The sequence below is a fragment of the Anguilla rostrata genome, chromosome 15 (genome assembly GCF_018555375.3).
Source record: "Anguilla rostrata isolate EN2019 chromosome 15, ASM1855537v3, whole genome shotgun sequence".
NCBI classification, from domain to species: Eukaryota; Metazoa; Chordata; class Actinopteri; order Anguilliformes; family Anguillidae; genus Anguilla; species Anguilla rostrata.
This window is the reverse complement of record NC_057947.1, coordinates 6,203,415-6,220,230: the sequence shown is the minus strand read 5'-3', so window position 1 is coordinate 6,220,230 and position 16,816 is coordinate 6,203,415. Positions and strand designations below refer to the sequence as shown.

The window sequence follows — 16,816 nt, the reverse complement described above, 5'->3', positions numbered from 1 at the left end:
GTCGCCTGAATCCACCCTGTAGCCTGACTGGAATTTCACCTTATTTTTTTTCTTCGGCAGAACCTAAAGGCAGCGCGCTGTAAATCAGTCCGAGCGCTCGGTGGCATGGTGAAGGTAATATACAGTAAATCAATGGCCAGCCGTGGCGGTAACATGGCAGGGCGCAGGCCTCCGCGGAGTCGCTGGCGAGCGGAGGAGACGGAGCGGACGGAGCGCCGTTGTGTCCGAAAACGGGCAGCGTGGGATTGATCGATCGCGCGCTGAGGTGACGCTGACGAAGTGCCGTCCCCCCATTTTTGACCGCGAGTCACGGCCCCGCTGGCGAGAACGAGGGGGTGGGGTGGGGGTGGGGGTGGGGGCGGGGCTCGTCAAATGAACCTCACGTCCGTGCCGAGGCCCCGCCCCCTGCCATCTGCTGTCACGCGGCGTGCTAGCGCGTCCGTGAACGAGAGCCAGCGGGTCCTCCTGGGCCGTCGAGCAGATACCCCCCCCAGAACGGGGCCGGCACGCCCGATGCCGTTTATCGCCATGCTTAGGACGCGGAGCCTCGATGCGGCCATCGCTCACGATCGACGGCTCAGAGGCGGGAATCGGGCTAACAAAGGGCTAATCGGGCTAACAAAGGGCTAACAACGGGCCTCGCTGAAAAACAAAAAAAAACACTGACATTGCAAGGCGGCTGCAGATTTTACACAAGGCCTGGAGCGCAGGACCGGCGAACGCCTGACCGGCAAAAGGGGCTCGGACATCTGCCGATTTTAATGGAGACGGAACAGAGGAAAAAAAACCCTGCTTTAGCTACGTTAGTGGCTTTTACTCGCATTAGCGCTAAGCCTCTGAAATGTACTATTATTTCTCGGTCCATCTGTCCGCCAGCCGCTCCCCTTTCCCCCTCTACATCTAGGGCATCACTCAGAGCTATTAGCACACCAGATCAGCATGCGCGCGCAGGGAAAGCACAGTTCTCATTTAAATACTCTAATGGGCTCTAATGGGTGACTCATAATCTGGCAAACCAAAATTCATCCTTTGTCGGCTTTCAAACAGTAATTGAGGAAAAGGTATCGTTTGACACGGGTGCGCGTTCACTCTCACGCACGCTCTGTGACAGAGCAGCTCTACCTGCACGGCAGTATACGTATTCTGAGTGACAGAAAACTCCGCAACCTACAATAAACACGCACCGTCTGAAAACCAGTTTGAGTTTATTGAATCAGACTCGTGTGACTCACGTCGTGAAATACAATTTGGAGCAAGTGAAGCACGTTTCATTTTCTCCGGCTTACCTGGATAAATGGACACTTTCAAGGTAACAACACAATAGAACATGATTTTAATTTGCAGTACTGTGATTGTGTAGCCTGCAGTGCATACCTCAGCTGCAATTAACATCCTGCAAAAAACAGCCTTGTTCTTTCAAATTTCCCCGTGCAATTTCACTGAGTTTCACCAAATGATACTTTACAGTATATTGTCGAGAGGCAGACAATCAGACAGGAAGACATGTGCACCGTGGCAACCGCAGGACTTCCTCTTGACCTCCTTCACATGAAGAAATTAGACATTCTAAAGTGGCCTACTGAATTTACAGCGTGCTGCTCTGTCTGAGGAAGATACGTATCGTGATTCATTTTTGATGCGAAGACACCTTCCTGTTTCCTCGCTGCATTCTTCCCGAGACGTTTCCAGATGGTGCCTTCCAAGGCCCGTCAGGTCAAGGCGGAGGCGTTTCTGTCACAAAAGACGTGTGTTCCATGACCGAATTATCAGACAATACGAGCAGGTCAATAACAGATTTCAGCTTATTCGAGGGCATAAAATCCACGCGAGCAAAACAGCGTGTAGCACTTATTCCAACTGTCATGTATAAAGATCTTGACACATTCAGAAGATTTAAGCCTGCATTTTGCCTTGGTCCTGTCCAGGGTCCTGCATTTCTGCAGCCTGTGGTTCAGACAGGCTTTCCTATACATCACAGGAAATTATGTAAATATCCTGCAGCAAATTCAATTTCTTACCAGACAGTGTTATCCATGGGGACAGCACACGGCTTTTTGCACCTCACAACGCATGTAAATTTGCATCTCACTCACCGAATAAATAAGGAAACTAAGTTAAGCAACGACGCTTTGCTTAAGGGTACAGTACAGTAACAGCTGCCCACCAGGGATTTGAACCTGCAACCTTAAGGTAACAACCCCAGGCCCTCAACTGCCATCTATATGGCTACTGCTCATTAATAACCCTCACCTTCCCCTGCTGGGCTGTGGGTGTTGTGGTGCCCTTCACCTGGCGGGCCTCCGGGGTCCCCCTTGTGTGAATTTTGGGGGTTCTCGCTGTGCTCAGCGCTCAGGGCGTCCTCCTGTGGGCCATTTCCACTTCCTGTTTCAGCGCCCGGGTCCGGTGCTGCCTCTGCCTCTGCATTACAAGGGGCAGAGAACCCTGATGAAATGTGTTTCTTATGGGTGCCCAAAACAAACACGCTGTCACTTTAAGAACAACGGCTGCAGTTCGCCTACCTTCTTGGGCGCTTTGGCCGCCGGGCTGTGATTGTTCCTCCTCACTTCCTGCTTCGCGGCTCTCCCCCGGGGCGGGCTCGGGGGGCTCTGTGACACTGGGGTCACCAGGGGGGATGTCTGACTCCAGTCCTGCAGGGAAACAACCTAGTCAGCTTCATCAGCAGTTACAGTACACTGCCTGTTCCTCAGCTTGGAGCCGGTTGGAGCAGTGCACAGCTTTTATTACTTTATAACACTTTTCTCTCACCGTTAATTTTAGCCTCCTCCGCACGGTCCTCCCTGCCCAGCTCGGGTCCCTGGTCTGCAAAGGAAACCGCGCGTCTCAAAATGAAATTCAGGGAAAACAAGGGGCTGCAATCGTCGAGCGCTCGTCCGTGCGACCCGCTTCCTCTCGGGCGGCTGGCTGGCTGTTCCCCGGCAGGTCCGCCGACGGCTGATCGAGGTTGGCAGCCTTGTCAGAACACCTTAGCGTTGGCAGGGCTCCCGCCCCCCTCTGTGCGATTAGCTGCTCAAACAGTTTAGCAGCGGCTACGCGGAAGAACATTAAAAATGAACGCCGATCGCTAAAACTCGGGAATCAAGGGAGCGGCCCTGAGGCGGCGCGCCAGTCGTTTCGGTAAAAGTTACCCTCGTGAAACGCCCTTGTGATTGAAAGTCCTGATGAATGTGCGTGCTAAGCCCGTGTTAAGCAGCACTGAGCTCTATAACGGGCTGTTCTGAAACGGCGGGACCTCGGAGGGGCGTGGCCGCCCCCCACCGTCGCCGCTGACGTCCCCACCTGATTGGATGTCCCCGAAGACGAAGCGGATCTTCGCACTGGCGTGCTCCCGGCTGGAGGAGCCGTGGACGGCGTTCCGCAGGACGTCGGCGGCGAAGCGGGCCCTCAGGGAGTCCGGGGCCTCCTCCTTCGCCCGGGCGGGGTCGGCGGGGCCCATCATGGCTCTCCACTCCTCCACGGCGTTCTCCTTGGCGAGGGCCATCAGCAGGCAGGGGCCCCTGGGGACCCCGGAGCGGGGGGCCGCAGGGGAGAGTGTGAGCACACTGCGCTCTGAGCGGGAGCAACGTGCTACTAGCCCCAGAACACCCTAAACCTCCGGAGCATTAGCCTTCACTACACCCCCCTTAGCGCTGTATCCCCATCAGTGAACTATGGTGAGGCACTGAGATAGGCACCGGAAGGATGCATGTTCAACTTCCAGACAAGTCACTACCGTTACACACATGGGCAAACTACATAGGACAGATTAAATCCGAACCCCATTAGAACACCCACCTCTATGACTGGTTTAAACGTACGCTACGGATTCCGCTCGATGCATTTGCCCAGCAACTAGATCACGCAATAAGCTTCTCACTGACGTCATTTGTATGTCAATGTCTATTAGGAGCTGATGCTGCTCGACATTGAACCAGGGCACGATAGCGAGGGTCCTTGTAGAGAGGCAGACATGGTAGAGGCCGTGAGTGCATCCGGCCTACGGGGGAAATGGCTCAGCTCTCGCTCTAAGCTGGTGATTCACGGATGCATTGTTCAATACGAATTCACACAGCAATTATCTTTCTCAAGATCACCGTCACCGGGATTCGGAGACATGGAAACTATCCCCGGACGGATTCTAATTGAAATGTGTTTTGTATGCGGACAAACCCATCAGATTTTCATTAAAGGCCAAAAACGGGTCAAACAAAAGAACAGAAAGTTCCCCGGACCGGAAAGCCCGGCCCTTCAGCAGTCGGTCTGAGCGCTTGCGTAACTGCCTTCATTATGAGAATGAGAACTAGGCGTAAGACACGGCTTTTGTCACACGACGTGAGATGGATACTTATTAATATTCGGTACTCCCTTTCAAGTCTACTTTTCGACTTGGTAATCTCATTAAAGAGACATTAATGGAAGACGCAATGGCCTGCCAGCACATTTCAATTTCATACGAAACAATGAATGTGTGGAATTTATTCATTTCATAATAGCCATATATCAAAAGGAGGATGATTACCGCGCACGGGAAAATATGCAAAAATTGTAAGTCGCTCTGGATAAGGCGTGCTAAAGCGTAATGTATGTAATTGTCGGTGGCTAGAATTGTTAAAGGCGTTGGAAAGACAGACTGGCCCAGAGAAACCCCCCCCCATCACTGTGTCTGTGGTGGTGATCTAGTAGTAATGTGGGCGGCAGTGTAGTATAGTGTGTATAAAGGGATGCGATATAAATGCTATGTGTAAGTCCCTCTGGATAAGAGCGTCTGCTAAATGCCTCTAATGTAATCTGTGGGCTAAAATGGCCACTCCGCTGTAACACGGTGGATATAGCGGTGGCGCTACGGGGCTGCGAGCACCGCGCCCACCCCCCCACCCCCCCCCCCACCTCACCGGGACATGAACTCCACCAGCTGGCCGAAGAAGGGCTTGTCCCGGTGCTCCCGGTAGAACTCCTCGGCCATCTCCCGGGACAGGACGGTCTCCTTGGCGCGGGTGACGGCGAAGCCGGCCTCGCGGACGCGCCGCAGGATCTCCTCTGCGGGACGGGGGGGTCACACGGGCAGGCTCTCAGCTCCCGCGCCTCAAAACCCAGGGCCTCGTGGGTCTGAGGCGCGAGCGACAGAGCGCTCGCCTCTACACCAATCACGGCCCTCGGACTGTTTTTTGTTTGCTCTCCTTTGATTAAAAGCCACAGCGGTTATCCGAAGGACCTGGGTTCCACTGGCAGCTAATTCCTCTTATCTTAATTGTGTCTAGCAGTAGCTTTCCAATTTTTCACATCCGCATTCGGGAACCTAAATGATAAGGGATTGTATTTAGAAGAAAAAAAATCAAACTAATCGTTAAAAAAAATGTGTAATTTAATGAGGCGGATTGGCACTAATTGCATATTTTGCGCAAGTTTTGAATTTAAAGCATTAAATAGGCTGGAGACCAAGACCTCATACAGAAGCGTGAAATTTCAGCCTTTAGGCTGCATTTGCAGATGAACTGATATTTACGTTGTCGACGCTGCTCTCTGGAACTGAAAGCAAAGTGTAAATCTATACAGTCCAATAATCATTAGATGCAAGCAAGTGCTGCACCGTGAGAAACTATTTTCCACTCAGTGTCTTATTATAATGAGAAACTTCTCGTTATAACAAGATCCTGTTCTCGTTAGGACGATATAACAACGAATCTGGTTATAACAAGAAGACGATTCTGTTGAAACAAACTTTCAAATGTCATTATAACAAGAAAAGATATTATTATAACAAGTATACTTTCCTACCTCGTTGTAACGAGACTCTTTCTTGTCTTGTTATAATTGGAAAACACATCTTATTGAAAATGATACACAGAATTAGTTCAGTGAAGGCCAATAATTTGAGACTAAATCGTATGCGTGACTCAAGTTTTACCCCAGCCTTGGGCTGAGACATGGCCAGATTCTGCTCTCCTGAATCCCCCAGCCAATAAACATTGACGATTCTGCTATTCGATTCTGCTATTCTGCTAAGCATTAATCAAGCAAAATAAGTGAAAATGGACTGAGTGCGATCATCAGTTTAACCATAAAATCTCTTCCTCCTCTAAATCTATTCCAGCTATTCCCCCACGCAAAGAGCGAAGAGATGAGAGCAAAGGGTCGTTCTGTGCTCAAACTGTTTGGACACGTTCAGAAATACATTTTTTGGCTCTGATCCTCTGTTTATTGTAAAAGAAGTGCGATATTGATTTTCAGGGTTAGAAGAAGAAAGGTCAGAAGGTGAGAAGTGAAAAGACTCTGACGCGCGAGCGGCGGGCTGGGATTGGGCAGTGTGGCCGCCGAGAGGCCGCCCCCCCCCCCCCCCGCACGGCGAGCGCACCTCTGTGCTCCTCCAGGGCGTCGGGCTTGATGACGGCCAGCGTGTGCTCGCGGGGGAAGAAGAACCCGAGTTCCCGCTCCGCCTCCTCCGGGCTTCCGCTGCCGTGGAGCTGGTTGACGGGGTCGTCCTCCGGGGCGAACCTCGCCCGCAGGCTGGGGGACGAAGCCGAGGGCAGAGGTCACATGACCCTCGCGCCGTAACCCCACGCCGAGCGGCGCGTTTACGAAGCAGCGGCCAGACGGTAAAGTGGGCGGAGCCGCCACCACCAGGGGTTTTAACAAATCATAACGCTCTGCTGCAGGAGTGACATCTTTTTGTTTCTCAAGCGTTTAGAGTGAGAGACTAATGGGAGACCCCACTATGGGTTTCACACAAAGCGTCGCTGTCCAATCACAACGTGAGAGATTGTCCGGTCGCACCTTTCAGGCTCCTCCTCCTTGGCCCTGGTGACATTTTTGGGCCCCAGCATGTCCCTCCAGCGCTCGACGGCTCCCGTCCGGACCAATGCGAGGGCCAGCACGGGCCCGCTGCGGACAGACACACGGACAGAGGGACAGAACACCCGTGTTACAAGGATGCATTTCTTCTAAAAAGTTTATTCTAAAAAGTTTTCTCCAGGGTCAATGTACCGAGCCAAAAATGTCTTATCGGTTGTTTGCGTTTGGAAAGAAAGCAAAGTTTAATATCAACCTTTTATTATTTGCTTTAGGCGCAGGCCGATGCAGATACGTTTCCGCTGCGTTTCCTTATCGATGACAAAATTGGTTTTCGAATATCTGCAGACCATCAAGACTCTCGGGGACCAGATCTGATTACTGAAAGCTACTTATGACGCAAACTGTTTTCTCTAAAACACTGCACCCTTGGTGCAGTGCTTGGCCCGACTTGCTGGTAGTGTGGAGTTTGGATACTTTGTTTCTCTGCACCGCTGAACTAACTGTGATAACCCTGTTGTTTCTGTACGGTGACAGAATGGGTCTACGGCCCCCTTACTCTTCTGGTTGGTGGTGCAGGCAGAAGTGGCTCTGCGTTTACCCAATGAAGTTAGAGCAGCTGTAAGGTCAATGCTTCCATATGAATATGGAGTGGCTGTATGGTTGCCAGGTTGTGCCTGTTTGTGGTGCGGGAGCACTCTTATTGCCACCCGGCCGTGTTTCTATTGGACGACGGAGTGGTTGAGCGGCCAACCAGGGATGCTTCTACGTGCTGCTGCGATGGTGGCGCGGTTACCTGGTCATGTTTTGGAGGAGTGCGGGGAAGTAGTCCTCCTCCGTGTGCTGGCTGTAGAACTGCCTGACCTGCTCCTCCGTCAGCACCACCTCCTTCTGCAGGGCGATGGCGAAGCCCGCCTCCTGGATGCGAAAGAGGATCTCTTCTGCGGAGACCAAATGGAGACACCGTCACCTTCGGCTTCCTCACAGAGACACCTGTCCATCCATTATTTAACCCGGGCCGTCAGGGCCGTGGGGGGTGCTGGAGCCTATCCCAGAACGCATTGGGCCAGAGGCAGGAATACACCCTGGACAGGTTGCCAATCTATCGGAGTGCACACACACCCATTCACTAATCATTCACCCATGCACTCATACTTATGGGCAATTTAGAGTCTACCTGCCAATTAGCCTACCTGCATGTCTTTGGACTGTGGGAGGAAGCCGGAGTACCTGGAGGAAACCCACACGGACACGGGGAGAACATGCATACTCCGCACAGAAATGCCCAAGCCTTCTTCCTGTGAGGCGACAGTGCTACCCACTGCACCACCCTTCACCTGAAGACACTTCACTCCTAATGCTGGTACGAACCCAACAGAAAGGAACAGAGCCCCTACGCTTCTTAGTCACTTGATTAAATGTGAACCCTCTAGCATTTTGTACGCTGTACACCTCTGTGGCCCGGCGTGCGACTCTCCCCTCTGCCCCACCTCTGTGCTCTCTGGCCGCCTCGGGACGAATGATAGCCAGTGTCCGTTCGGCGGGGTCCTCCTCCGCCCCGGCCTGGCCCAGGGCGGAGCCGGTCCTGAAGTTGGGGAAGAAGAAGGCCAGCTCCCTGCTGGCCCGGTCACTGTCGTCGCTGCCGTGCACGGCGTTGAAGAGCGTCTCCGTGCCGTACTGGGCCCTTAAGCTGGAGAGAGGCGAGGGGAACACAGCCTGACGCGCTAGCGCCTGTACGAGCAAGCGATGGAGTAGCAGCGCCTGGTGCTAATTGATTTCTTAATCGAAACGTAAGCAGTAGGATGCGCTTCTTCCACAGTGGGCCTCAGCGTGCTGGCTTATTTTTGATTGAATAAATAATGACAAAGTAAAATCAATTTCGTATTATTTGCCTCGAGGTTAGAAGCAGCTATTGTTAGGACTTGGTAAGGATTATATGACGGTTAGTTATGTCCTAAAATGTAAAACCACAGAATTGAAAGACAGAGTGCAGATTCTGAGTACTATATATACTATATACAGTATACTATCATATGTACACTTTATATATCTTATATAATGTGTGTATGTGTGTGTGTGTATGTACATGTGCATGTGTGTGCAGGCAGGAACAGGATGCATTTCTCTTCTCTCTCGCAGAAGCACACCTCTCTGGCTTGTCTCTCCTGGCCTCTTCGGCATCCGCTGGACCAATGAACTCCCGCCATGCTGGGATGACATCATCAGACCCCTCCTGGCTGGACACCACCAGGACGTGGCAGGGGCCGCTGGACATGAACTGCACCAGCTCCTCGTAGCAAGGCTGTGAACCGAACCACACACGCCCACCCACCAGTGAGCAGGGGACCAGCCTCGTTCTCCCAGCATCCTCCAGAGCACCAGAGGGGAGCTCCAGCATGCAGTATAAGTCACATTTCTGGACAGGTCTGCCACATACACCCTGTATTACACCAGCTCTTGGTTAAATACTTGATTCTGATTGGTTAAGAGGGGTTTTTCTATGACCTGACCAGACAGTATGATGTAATGCACGACAATGCAGCAGTTCCCGCAAAAGTGACCTCATCAGCATCACAAGCAAGTTCAACATTCTGTTTCAACTGTGCATTCAATCAATGACTTCATCACAACAATGATGACACACACCATGGTATAGACAATGGCTGGATAAACCACATCTGGTTGTGTAGTTGTATGAAAAGAATCCACAACAGCCTCTCTGATTTGTGTCAAGACCAGATCACGCAACCCTGCCGTGGGTTATTTTGAACTGACTGTGCAGCCAGTCCTGGTTTACTGCTTGTTTACGTGGCAAACGAGAGCAACACATGCGTTCAGTTAGCAACGCTGTTTGAAGGGCTGGAAAGGGCTGAGCCTCCAGCCTGCCCTGTGTGTGTGAGAGTGAGCTTCCTCCTGTGAGAGTTAGCCTCCAGCCTGCCCTGTGTGTGTGAGAGTGAGCTTCCTCCTGTGAGAGTTAGCCTCCAGCCTGCCCTGTGTGTGTGAGAGTGAGCTTCCTCCTGTGAGAGTTAGCCTCCAGCCCTGTGTGTGTGAGAGTGAGCTTCCTCCTGTGAGAGTTAGCCTCCAGCCCTGTGTGTGTGAGAGTGAGCTTCCTCCTGTGAGAGTTAGCCTCCAGCCCTGTGTGTGTGAGGGTGAGCTTCCTCCTGTGAGAGTTAGCCTCCAGCCCTGTGTGTGTGAGAGTGAGCTTCCTCCTGTGAGAGTTAGCCTCCAGCCTGCCCTGTGTGTGTGAGGGTGAGCTTCCTCCTGTGAGGGTTAGCCTCCAGCCCTGTGTGTGTGAGGGTGAGCTTCCTCCTGTGAGACTTAGCCTCCAGCCCTGTGTGTGTGAGAGTGAGCTTCCTCCTGTGAGGGTTACCCTCCAGCCCTGTGTGTGTGAGAGTGAGCTTCCTCCTGTGAGAGTTAGCCTCCAGCCCTGTGTGTGTGAGAGTGAGCTTCCTCCTGTGAGGGTTAGCCTCCAGCCCTGTGTGTGTGAGAGTGAGCTTCCTCCTGTGAGACTTAGCCTCCAGCCCTGTGTGTGTCAGAGTGAGCTTCCTCCTGTGAGGGTTACCCTCCAGCCCTGTGTGTGTGAGAGTGAGCTTCCTCCTGTGAGACTTAGCCTCCAGCCCTGTGTGAGTGAGGGTGAGCTTCCTCCAGTGAGGGTTAGCCCCCAGCCCTGTGTGTGTGAGGGTGAACTTCCTCCTGTGAGAGTTAGCCTCCAGCCTGCCCTGTGAGTGTGAGGGTGAGCTTCCTCCAGTGAGGGTTAGCCTCCAGCCCTGTGTGTGTGTGAGAGTGAGCTTCCTCCTGTGAGAGTTAGCCTCCAGCCCTGTGTGTGTGAGGGTGAGCTTCCTCCAGTGAGGGTTAGCCTCCAGCCTGCCCTGTGTGTGTGAGAGTGAGCTTCCTCCTGTGAGACTTAGCCTCCAGCCCTGTGTGTGTGAGAGTCAGCTTCCTCCAGTGAGGGTTAGCCTCCAGCCCCGTGTGTGTGAGGGTGAGCTTCCTCCAGTGAGGGTTAGCCTCCAGCCTGCCCTGTGTGTGTGAGAGTGAGCTTCCTCCAGTGAGGGTTAGCCTCCAGCCTGCCCTGTGTGTGTGAGAGTGAGCTTCCTCCTGTGAGAGTTACCCTCCAGCCCTGTGTGTGTGAGGGTGAGCTTCCTCCTGTGAGACTTAGCCTCCAGCCCTGTGTGTGTGAGGGTGAGCTTCCTCCAGTGAGGGTTAGCCCCCAGCCCTGTGTGTGTGAGAGTGAGCTTCCTCCAGTGAGGGTTAGCCCCCAGCCCTGTGTGTGTGAGAGTGAGCTTCCTCCAGTGAGGGTTAGCGTCCAGCCCTGTGTGTGTGAGAGTGAGCTTCCTCCTGTGAGAGTTAGCCTCCAGCCTGCCCTGTGTGTGTGAGAGTGAGCTTCCTCCTGTGAGACTTAGCCTCCAGCCCTGTGTGTGTGAGAGTGAGCTTCCTCCAGTGAGGGTTAGCCCCCAGCCCTGTGTGTGTGAGAGTGAGCTTCCTCCAGTGAGGGTTAGCCTCCAGCCCTGTGTGTGTGAGGGTTAGCCTCCTCCAGTGAGGGTTAGCCCCCAGCCCTGTGTGTGTGAGAGTGAGCTTCCTCCAGTGAGGGTTAGCCCCCAGCCCTGTGTGTGTGAGAGTGAGCTTCCTCCAGTGAGGGTTAGCCTCCAGCCCTGTGTGTGTGAGGGTTAGCCTCCTGCCCTGTGTGTGTGAGAGTGAGCTTCCTCCAGTGAGGGTTAGCCTCCAGCCCTGTGTGTGTGAGGGTTAGCCTCCTGCCCTGTGTGTGTGAGAGTTAGCCTCCTGCCCTGTGTGTGTGAGAGTGAGCTTCCTCCTGTGAGGGTTAGCCTCCTGCCCTGTGTGTGTGAGGGTTAGCCTCCTGCCCTGTGTGTGTGAGAGTGAGCTTCCTCCTGTGAGGGTTAGCCCCCAGCCCTGTGTGTGTGAGAGTGAGCTTCCTCCAGTGAGGGTTAGCCCCCAGCCCTGTGTGTGTGAGAGTGAGCTTCCTCCAGTGAGGGTTAGCCTCCAGCCCTGTGTGTGTGAGGGTTAGCCTCCTGCCCTGTGTGTGTGAGAGTGAGCTTCCTCCTGTGAGGGTTAGCCTCCTGCCCTGTGTGTGTGAGGGTTAGCCTCCTGCCCTGTGTGTGTGAGGGTTAGCCTCCTGCCCTGTGTGTGTGAGAGTGAGCTTCCTCCTGTGAGGGTTAGCCTCCTGCCCTGTGTGTGTGAGGGTTAGCCTCCTGCCCTGTGTGTGTGAGGGTTAGCCTCCTGCCCTGTGTGTGTGAGGGTTAGCCCCCAGCCCTGTGTGTGTGAGGGTTAGCCTCCAGCCCTGTGTGTGTGAGGGTTAGCCTCCTGCCCGGTGTGTGTGAGACTTAGCCTCCAGCCCTGTGTGTGTCAGAGTGAGCTTCCTCCAGTGAGGGTTAGCCTCCAGCCCTGTGTGCGTGAGTGTTAGCCTCCTGCTCCTGCTGGAGGACGCTCAGGGAGTCTCCATCTCCGCTGACATTTACTCCGCCCGCAGGGGGCTGACGTTCTCCCTGCGCAGCGTCTCTGGGGTCCCCCGTCTCCCCCTTTACCTCGGCGGCCTTGTGCCGGTAGAAATCCCGCGACTCCGCCTCGCTCAGAGCTCGCTCCTCGTGGGCAAGGATCTCGAAGCCCGCCTCCTGGATCTGCCGACAGGAGAGAGCCAATCACGTGGCATCACTTACATGGGGCAGGAGAGAGCGTTTTTGTTCACATATCTCGAAATCCAAGCCTACACTCGCCGGTCATACCTTCATTATGATTTCATTAGCTTTGCCATGCGCAACGGCGTCCGGTTTTACGATCGCCACTGTGTATGATTTGCTGGCAGGAACTACGGACAGGCAAATAAAACAATCACGGTTTCCGATAACGGGCCCACGTAACACAAAGAAAAAACACCGGAACCGAACCGGCATATGCCATACCGAGCACATCTTCATCACTTTGCTCATTGTCAACGACCTCTTCTTCTTCCTCCTCCATCAGACCTTCATCTTTCACCTCAAAAGCGAAATAATATTGAAGAAGTGAGCCAGTCAAGCACAGACGACAAGTGAATATGCGTTTCACATACATACGTGAGCTTGCGCATGTGTGTGTGGTTGTGTGTGTGTGTGTCTCACCGCCCTGCGCTCTGCTCCCTGTTCCAGAACCTTCTTCTCCTTGGTCAGCTCCTCCAACACCATCTTCTGCAGGAGAGGAGCATTTGCCCCTCGCAAGAAGGCAACCAGTTCTCCACCCTAACCACATGCAGACACTATCACACGTCCGTACTCGCACTACACAAACACACCATCAAAACCCCTGAGCTGCAACCCCACAAATATGCCCTCACAACCATGAGCGTATTGGCAGACTTAATATGATGATTACTGTATATCAATGAATAAATAATTTAACTACCTTACTGATGAATTAATTATTCATAAGCCCATGTACACATGCTGCCTGCCCCTCTGCATTGCAGTAAATAATTCTGAGGCAACACTCACTCCGTAGAACAGAAATGTAGGTTCACACTTTCCCCTGTACTTCTCCAGGGCATCAATGCTGTCTGCTTCTGCCTGAAAAGGGTGTACACAATTATGGCAAAATCTGGAAGCAACAGCCTAAGCATTTCCAGCACTGAAACCATCTAAACTTGCATTTAAAGCCAGTTCTCAACTATCAGCCAGTTTACAGTGCTTATCATTTTTAGAATTTGTATTGAACTTTATATTGAATAGCAAAAGTGGTGTTGAACTGTTGTTTACATTCAATACAAACATTGCTGTATGATTTTTTTAAAAGAATTATTTTGCCTTCGAAAGACTTTTCTTATTTAACCAACAAAACGCGGCGCTACCGTGCTAAAATGCAACAGGTCATCCCCCAACTCGTTCTTCACTTTCCGGAAAAGGCTGACGACAGCGCGGCAGGGACCACACCATTGCTGATACACATCGACCACTGTCGGGAAAAGAACACAACTGATGCTGATTCGCCTTACGAGTTACACACATGCCGTACCACTGTGTGATACTGAAATCACACACAAGATGGCAGCAGGAGACAAGGTACAATATTTCAGTCGGATTTGCTTGTAAACTTATGTGAACTTAAATATAGATGGATACGTCAAAATTGAATAACTATCTATTCTAAAACGGGATGCAGTCAGTGAGTCTTACATCGCTGACATGATTGGCTTAAATTGGGGTTGTAAGGTATTAAATAATGCCACTGAAAAGTGAACTTTTAAACCAATAATGTGTTACTACCTTAGCTGTGGGGCGAAACCTGTGCAGACCCACTGCATACACTCGAAAACTTTCAATAAAAAGAAACCTTGTTACCGCCATTTGGCTGCCACATAATGGCATTATAAAACGATATATAAAACTGAGTGCACTGTGTTTTACAGTGTGACCAAGTAAATAAATACTGTCACGGCTAATATAGTTCAGCTATAGTAATACTCAAATCAAGAAGACGGACGTTGGAAAAAACTGGTATCACTTTTTCTGCCAGACATCTACAGAAGGCAATGCAATAACAAAACAATCGTTGTTAAGGGAAATGTAGCTTTCAGTACTTTATTAAAGACGTAAGTTACAGAAGGCCTACTGCTGCATGTACTCAGTCAAGCCAAATCCTTACCATTCAGCCCCTTTATCGTTAGCATTTCATCCCATTGCTCTTGGTTCGTGACAGTCATCTGCAAATATATGTACAAAGAAATCACTATTTTATTTTTGCATAATAATATGCAAAGCAATGAGAAAACCAGGCAAGAACTTCTACGTACCTGCAAACTCACTTCTTTCTTTTTGCCAGCCATTGAAACTATTCGTTTTTAGGGGGGAAAAATAGAATAAGAAAAAAAGAAGTAAAGTCACGTTCTAGATGTTGAACGCTTGAATCATTTGTATGGCCAGGCTGGAATAACGGCGTTTATAAGATTAAATTCCAGCTTTAAAAGTGTTCGTTCGTGCATAATTCTGTCAAATAAATGCATAGCTTAATGAGCACAACAGTACCCTTAAAGCTGCGACGTGTTCTTAAACTGACTGTACTTTATAAATATCAATTCCTTTGCTGTACGCGAGTAAGAAAGAAGCAGATTTGTTTGGCGTCCTTGTTGCCTAGCAGTTTCACGCCACGTGATTGTTCTTTCGCACAATGTTCAACGTCCATGTTGCTAACATTTAGTAGTGCGGCGGGGCGTATTTTTTGCACATTATCATTTGAAAAGCTGAATATTTTAGGGGGCTGCATTATTTTGCTCAAAACACGGTGGTTGTCGAACGCAGGATTCAAGCTTTCAGTGTCTTCTTTCATGGTGCCGTGCCAGTTCCACATTGCTCTCGAGGTTTTGCTTCATGGCTTTTAAAGCAGTATACTAAATAGATGGCTAATGTTGTACACAGTATAGACATATTTCTGTTACACAATAACGATTAGATTTGTGTAGAAAATACTTCAGTGAAACCTACATTCAGATCTAAACGTTATGTACTGATGTAGGTAGGATATAGTCAATGGCTGATGGATATTCATTTAAATCGCAATACTCTCTGCGACTGACAGGGGGCAGTAACGTCTTAGTGTTTAATATATGCCTCCTCCTAGCTCTCTGCTCCCCAGGTCCCAGCTGCAGGTTATGCACCCGAGTGAAACCCAAGGTGAAGAGCTTGGTGATATCCAGACAACATGTACACAGTAATGACTGGAACACGCAGACTGTGCTTAGAGGGGTAATTGTTTTACACCACGACTGGGTGTTGATTGTTTGTGTGTGCGCGCATGTGTGTGTGTGTGTGTGTGTGTGTTTATGCTCGCAAGGCACTTAAATCTTATTAAGACTGTATTCTGAGTCATTCCATGGGGCAGAATTGAACTGGAAAAAATTCTAATGGGTAGTACAGTGAACGAGCCTGGTGAATGCAGTTTGACCTCAGGGGGTATTCGGCAGACTGCTGGTCCTTCGCCACACACTGCTGCTTTCGCATTCTGTGAATAGACGGCCACGTGAGCAGCTGCCATACAGGAAATGGCATTTATTTCAGGACATAGATTGGGAAAGTGAATAGAGCCATTCTGTTGGGGACATTAAATACACGCGCTGGCTTGCTATCAGCTGCAGACGTGAATCCAATTCGGAAGGGAATGTTCATAGTCATGCTCCATTGACTCATCTATGTGTTCTGCCTTTGCAGAAACGCAGTAATGAGAAGTGTTATTTACCCAGAATCCATTTTATTCTTTTTTAAAATTTCATTATTGAAGAGTTAGTCTGCCTTTTGCGCTGTGCACAGTAATACAACATTCCAATTTCACACGTATAGATTAGCATGCATCATTTAGTTTGCCAATGCTGCCAATTATTACACTGGTAGCTTTTCCCCTCTATCACTGAATCCCATATTCCTACATTTTACATCATCTCTCTCTCTCTGTCCCCCTCTTCACTCGTTTTCTGTCCATTCCCAAACACTATGACCTTCTTCTTCTCCATCCCCTCCTTGTGTCCCTTATCTATATGTCATGTGTGAGCCAAGCTGTGTGCTCAGAGACTTATTGTTCGAGGCCAATTGCTTGGGCTACCCACTGCTCAATACCGAGCAGAGAGATCTCTGGGTAATCCATTACTGCCTGCTGCGCACGACCTCATTCGCCATGGCGTACCTAATATCTCACTTATACGTCTACCTATCCATCCATCCACCCTCCTCTCTACACATCACTCCCATCAGTCATCTGTCCTTAGTTAATCTTTCTGTTTGATCTTTCTGGCCATCGAATCAACAATTTTCTTTTTTGTATTCAAATTCAAGAAATTATAAAGAGGTTGTAATCTGTTTGAAAACTTGAAAACAATGAAATAATACCCTTTCATACTGGCTATATCAATCACTTGAACACAGTGACCTACTGCTATAATTATGGGAGAGTGAGGCCACATGCTATAAATCCAATGATGGGTGGTAGGCCTACTACAGGCTATAAAAGAGTGACTTGTCTGATTTAATCTGAAGACGCTGCTCGCTAAAACGTTATTTTTTTG

General features: G+C 50.5%; 1 protein-coding gene across 2 annotated transcripts; it reads right to left on the bottom strand.

Annotated features, from left to right (window-relative positions):
* Nucleotides 1–1,310: 1,310 nt before the first annotated feature.
* Nucleotides 1,311–14,890, bottom strand: nme9 (NME/NM23 family member 9). Of its 2 annotated transcripts, none has more exons than XM_064311144.1 (19): nucleotides 14,558–14,889; nucleotides 14,410–14,467; nucleotides 13,616–13,719; nucleotides 13,263–13,334; nucleotides 12,894–13,010; nucleotides 12,696–12,771; nucleotides 12,519–12,601; nucleotides 12,321–12,413; nucleotides 8,931–9,085; nucleotides 8,274–8,473; nucleotides 7,580–7,724; nucleotides 6,769–6,876; nucleotides 6,350–6,501; nucleotides 4,890–5,034; nucleotides 3,298–3,515; nucleotides 2,767–2,820; nucleotides 2,520–2,648; nucleotides 2,251–2,418; nucleotides 1,311–1,731 (listed from the first exon to the last, which is right to left on the bottom strand). In XM_064311144.1, exons 1-19 carry the CDS (start codon nucleotides 14,588–14,590, stop codon nucleotides 1,715–1,717), a joined length of 2,127 nt encoding a protein of 708 aa, XP_064167214.1. In that variant the 5' UTR covers nucleotides 14,591–14,889; the 3' UTR covers nucleotides 1,311–1,714. The 2 variants fall into 2 exon arrangements, with proteins under 2 accessions (XP_064167214.1, XP_064167213.1); XM_064311143.1 differs by lacking the exon at nucleotides 1,311–1,731 and adding an exon at nucleotides 1,759–1,965 and having other exon boundaries at nucleotides 2,245–2,418; nucleotides 14,558–14,890.
* Nucleotides 14,891–16,816: the final 1,926 nt, after the last annotated feature.

Bases quoted from the DNA above. Each gene is read 5' to 3' on its own strand.
- nme9 (XM_064311143.1), bottom strand. From the start codon at position 14,590: ATGGCTGGCAAAAAGAAAGAAGTGAGTTTGCAG. The intron at 9,086-12,320 runs GTAAAGGGGGAG...TTCGGTTCACAG, and splicing joins ACCGGCACAAGGCCGCCGAG to CCTTGCTACGAGGAGCTGGT. The intron at 3,516-4,889 runs GTGAGGTGGGGG...CGGGGTCCCCAG, and splicing joins CTGGTGGAGTTCATGTCCCG to GGGCCCCTGCCTGCTGATGG.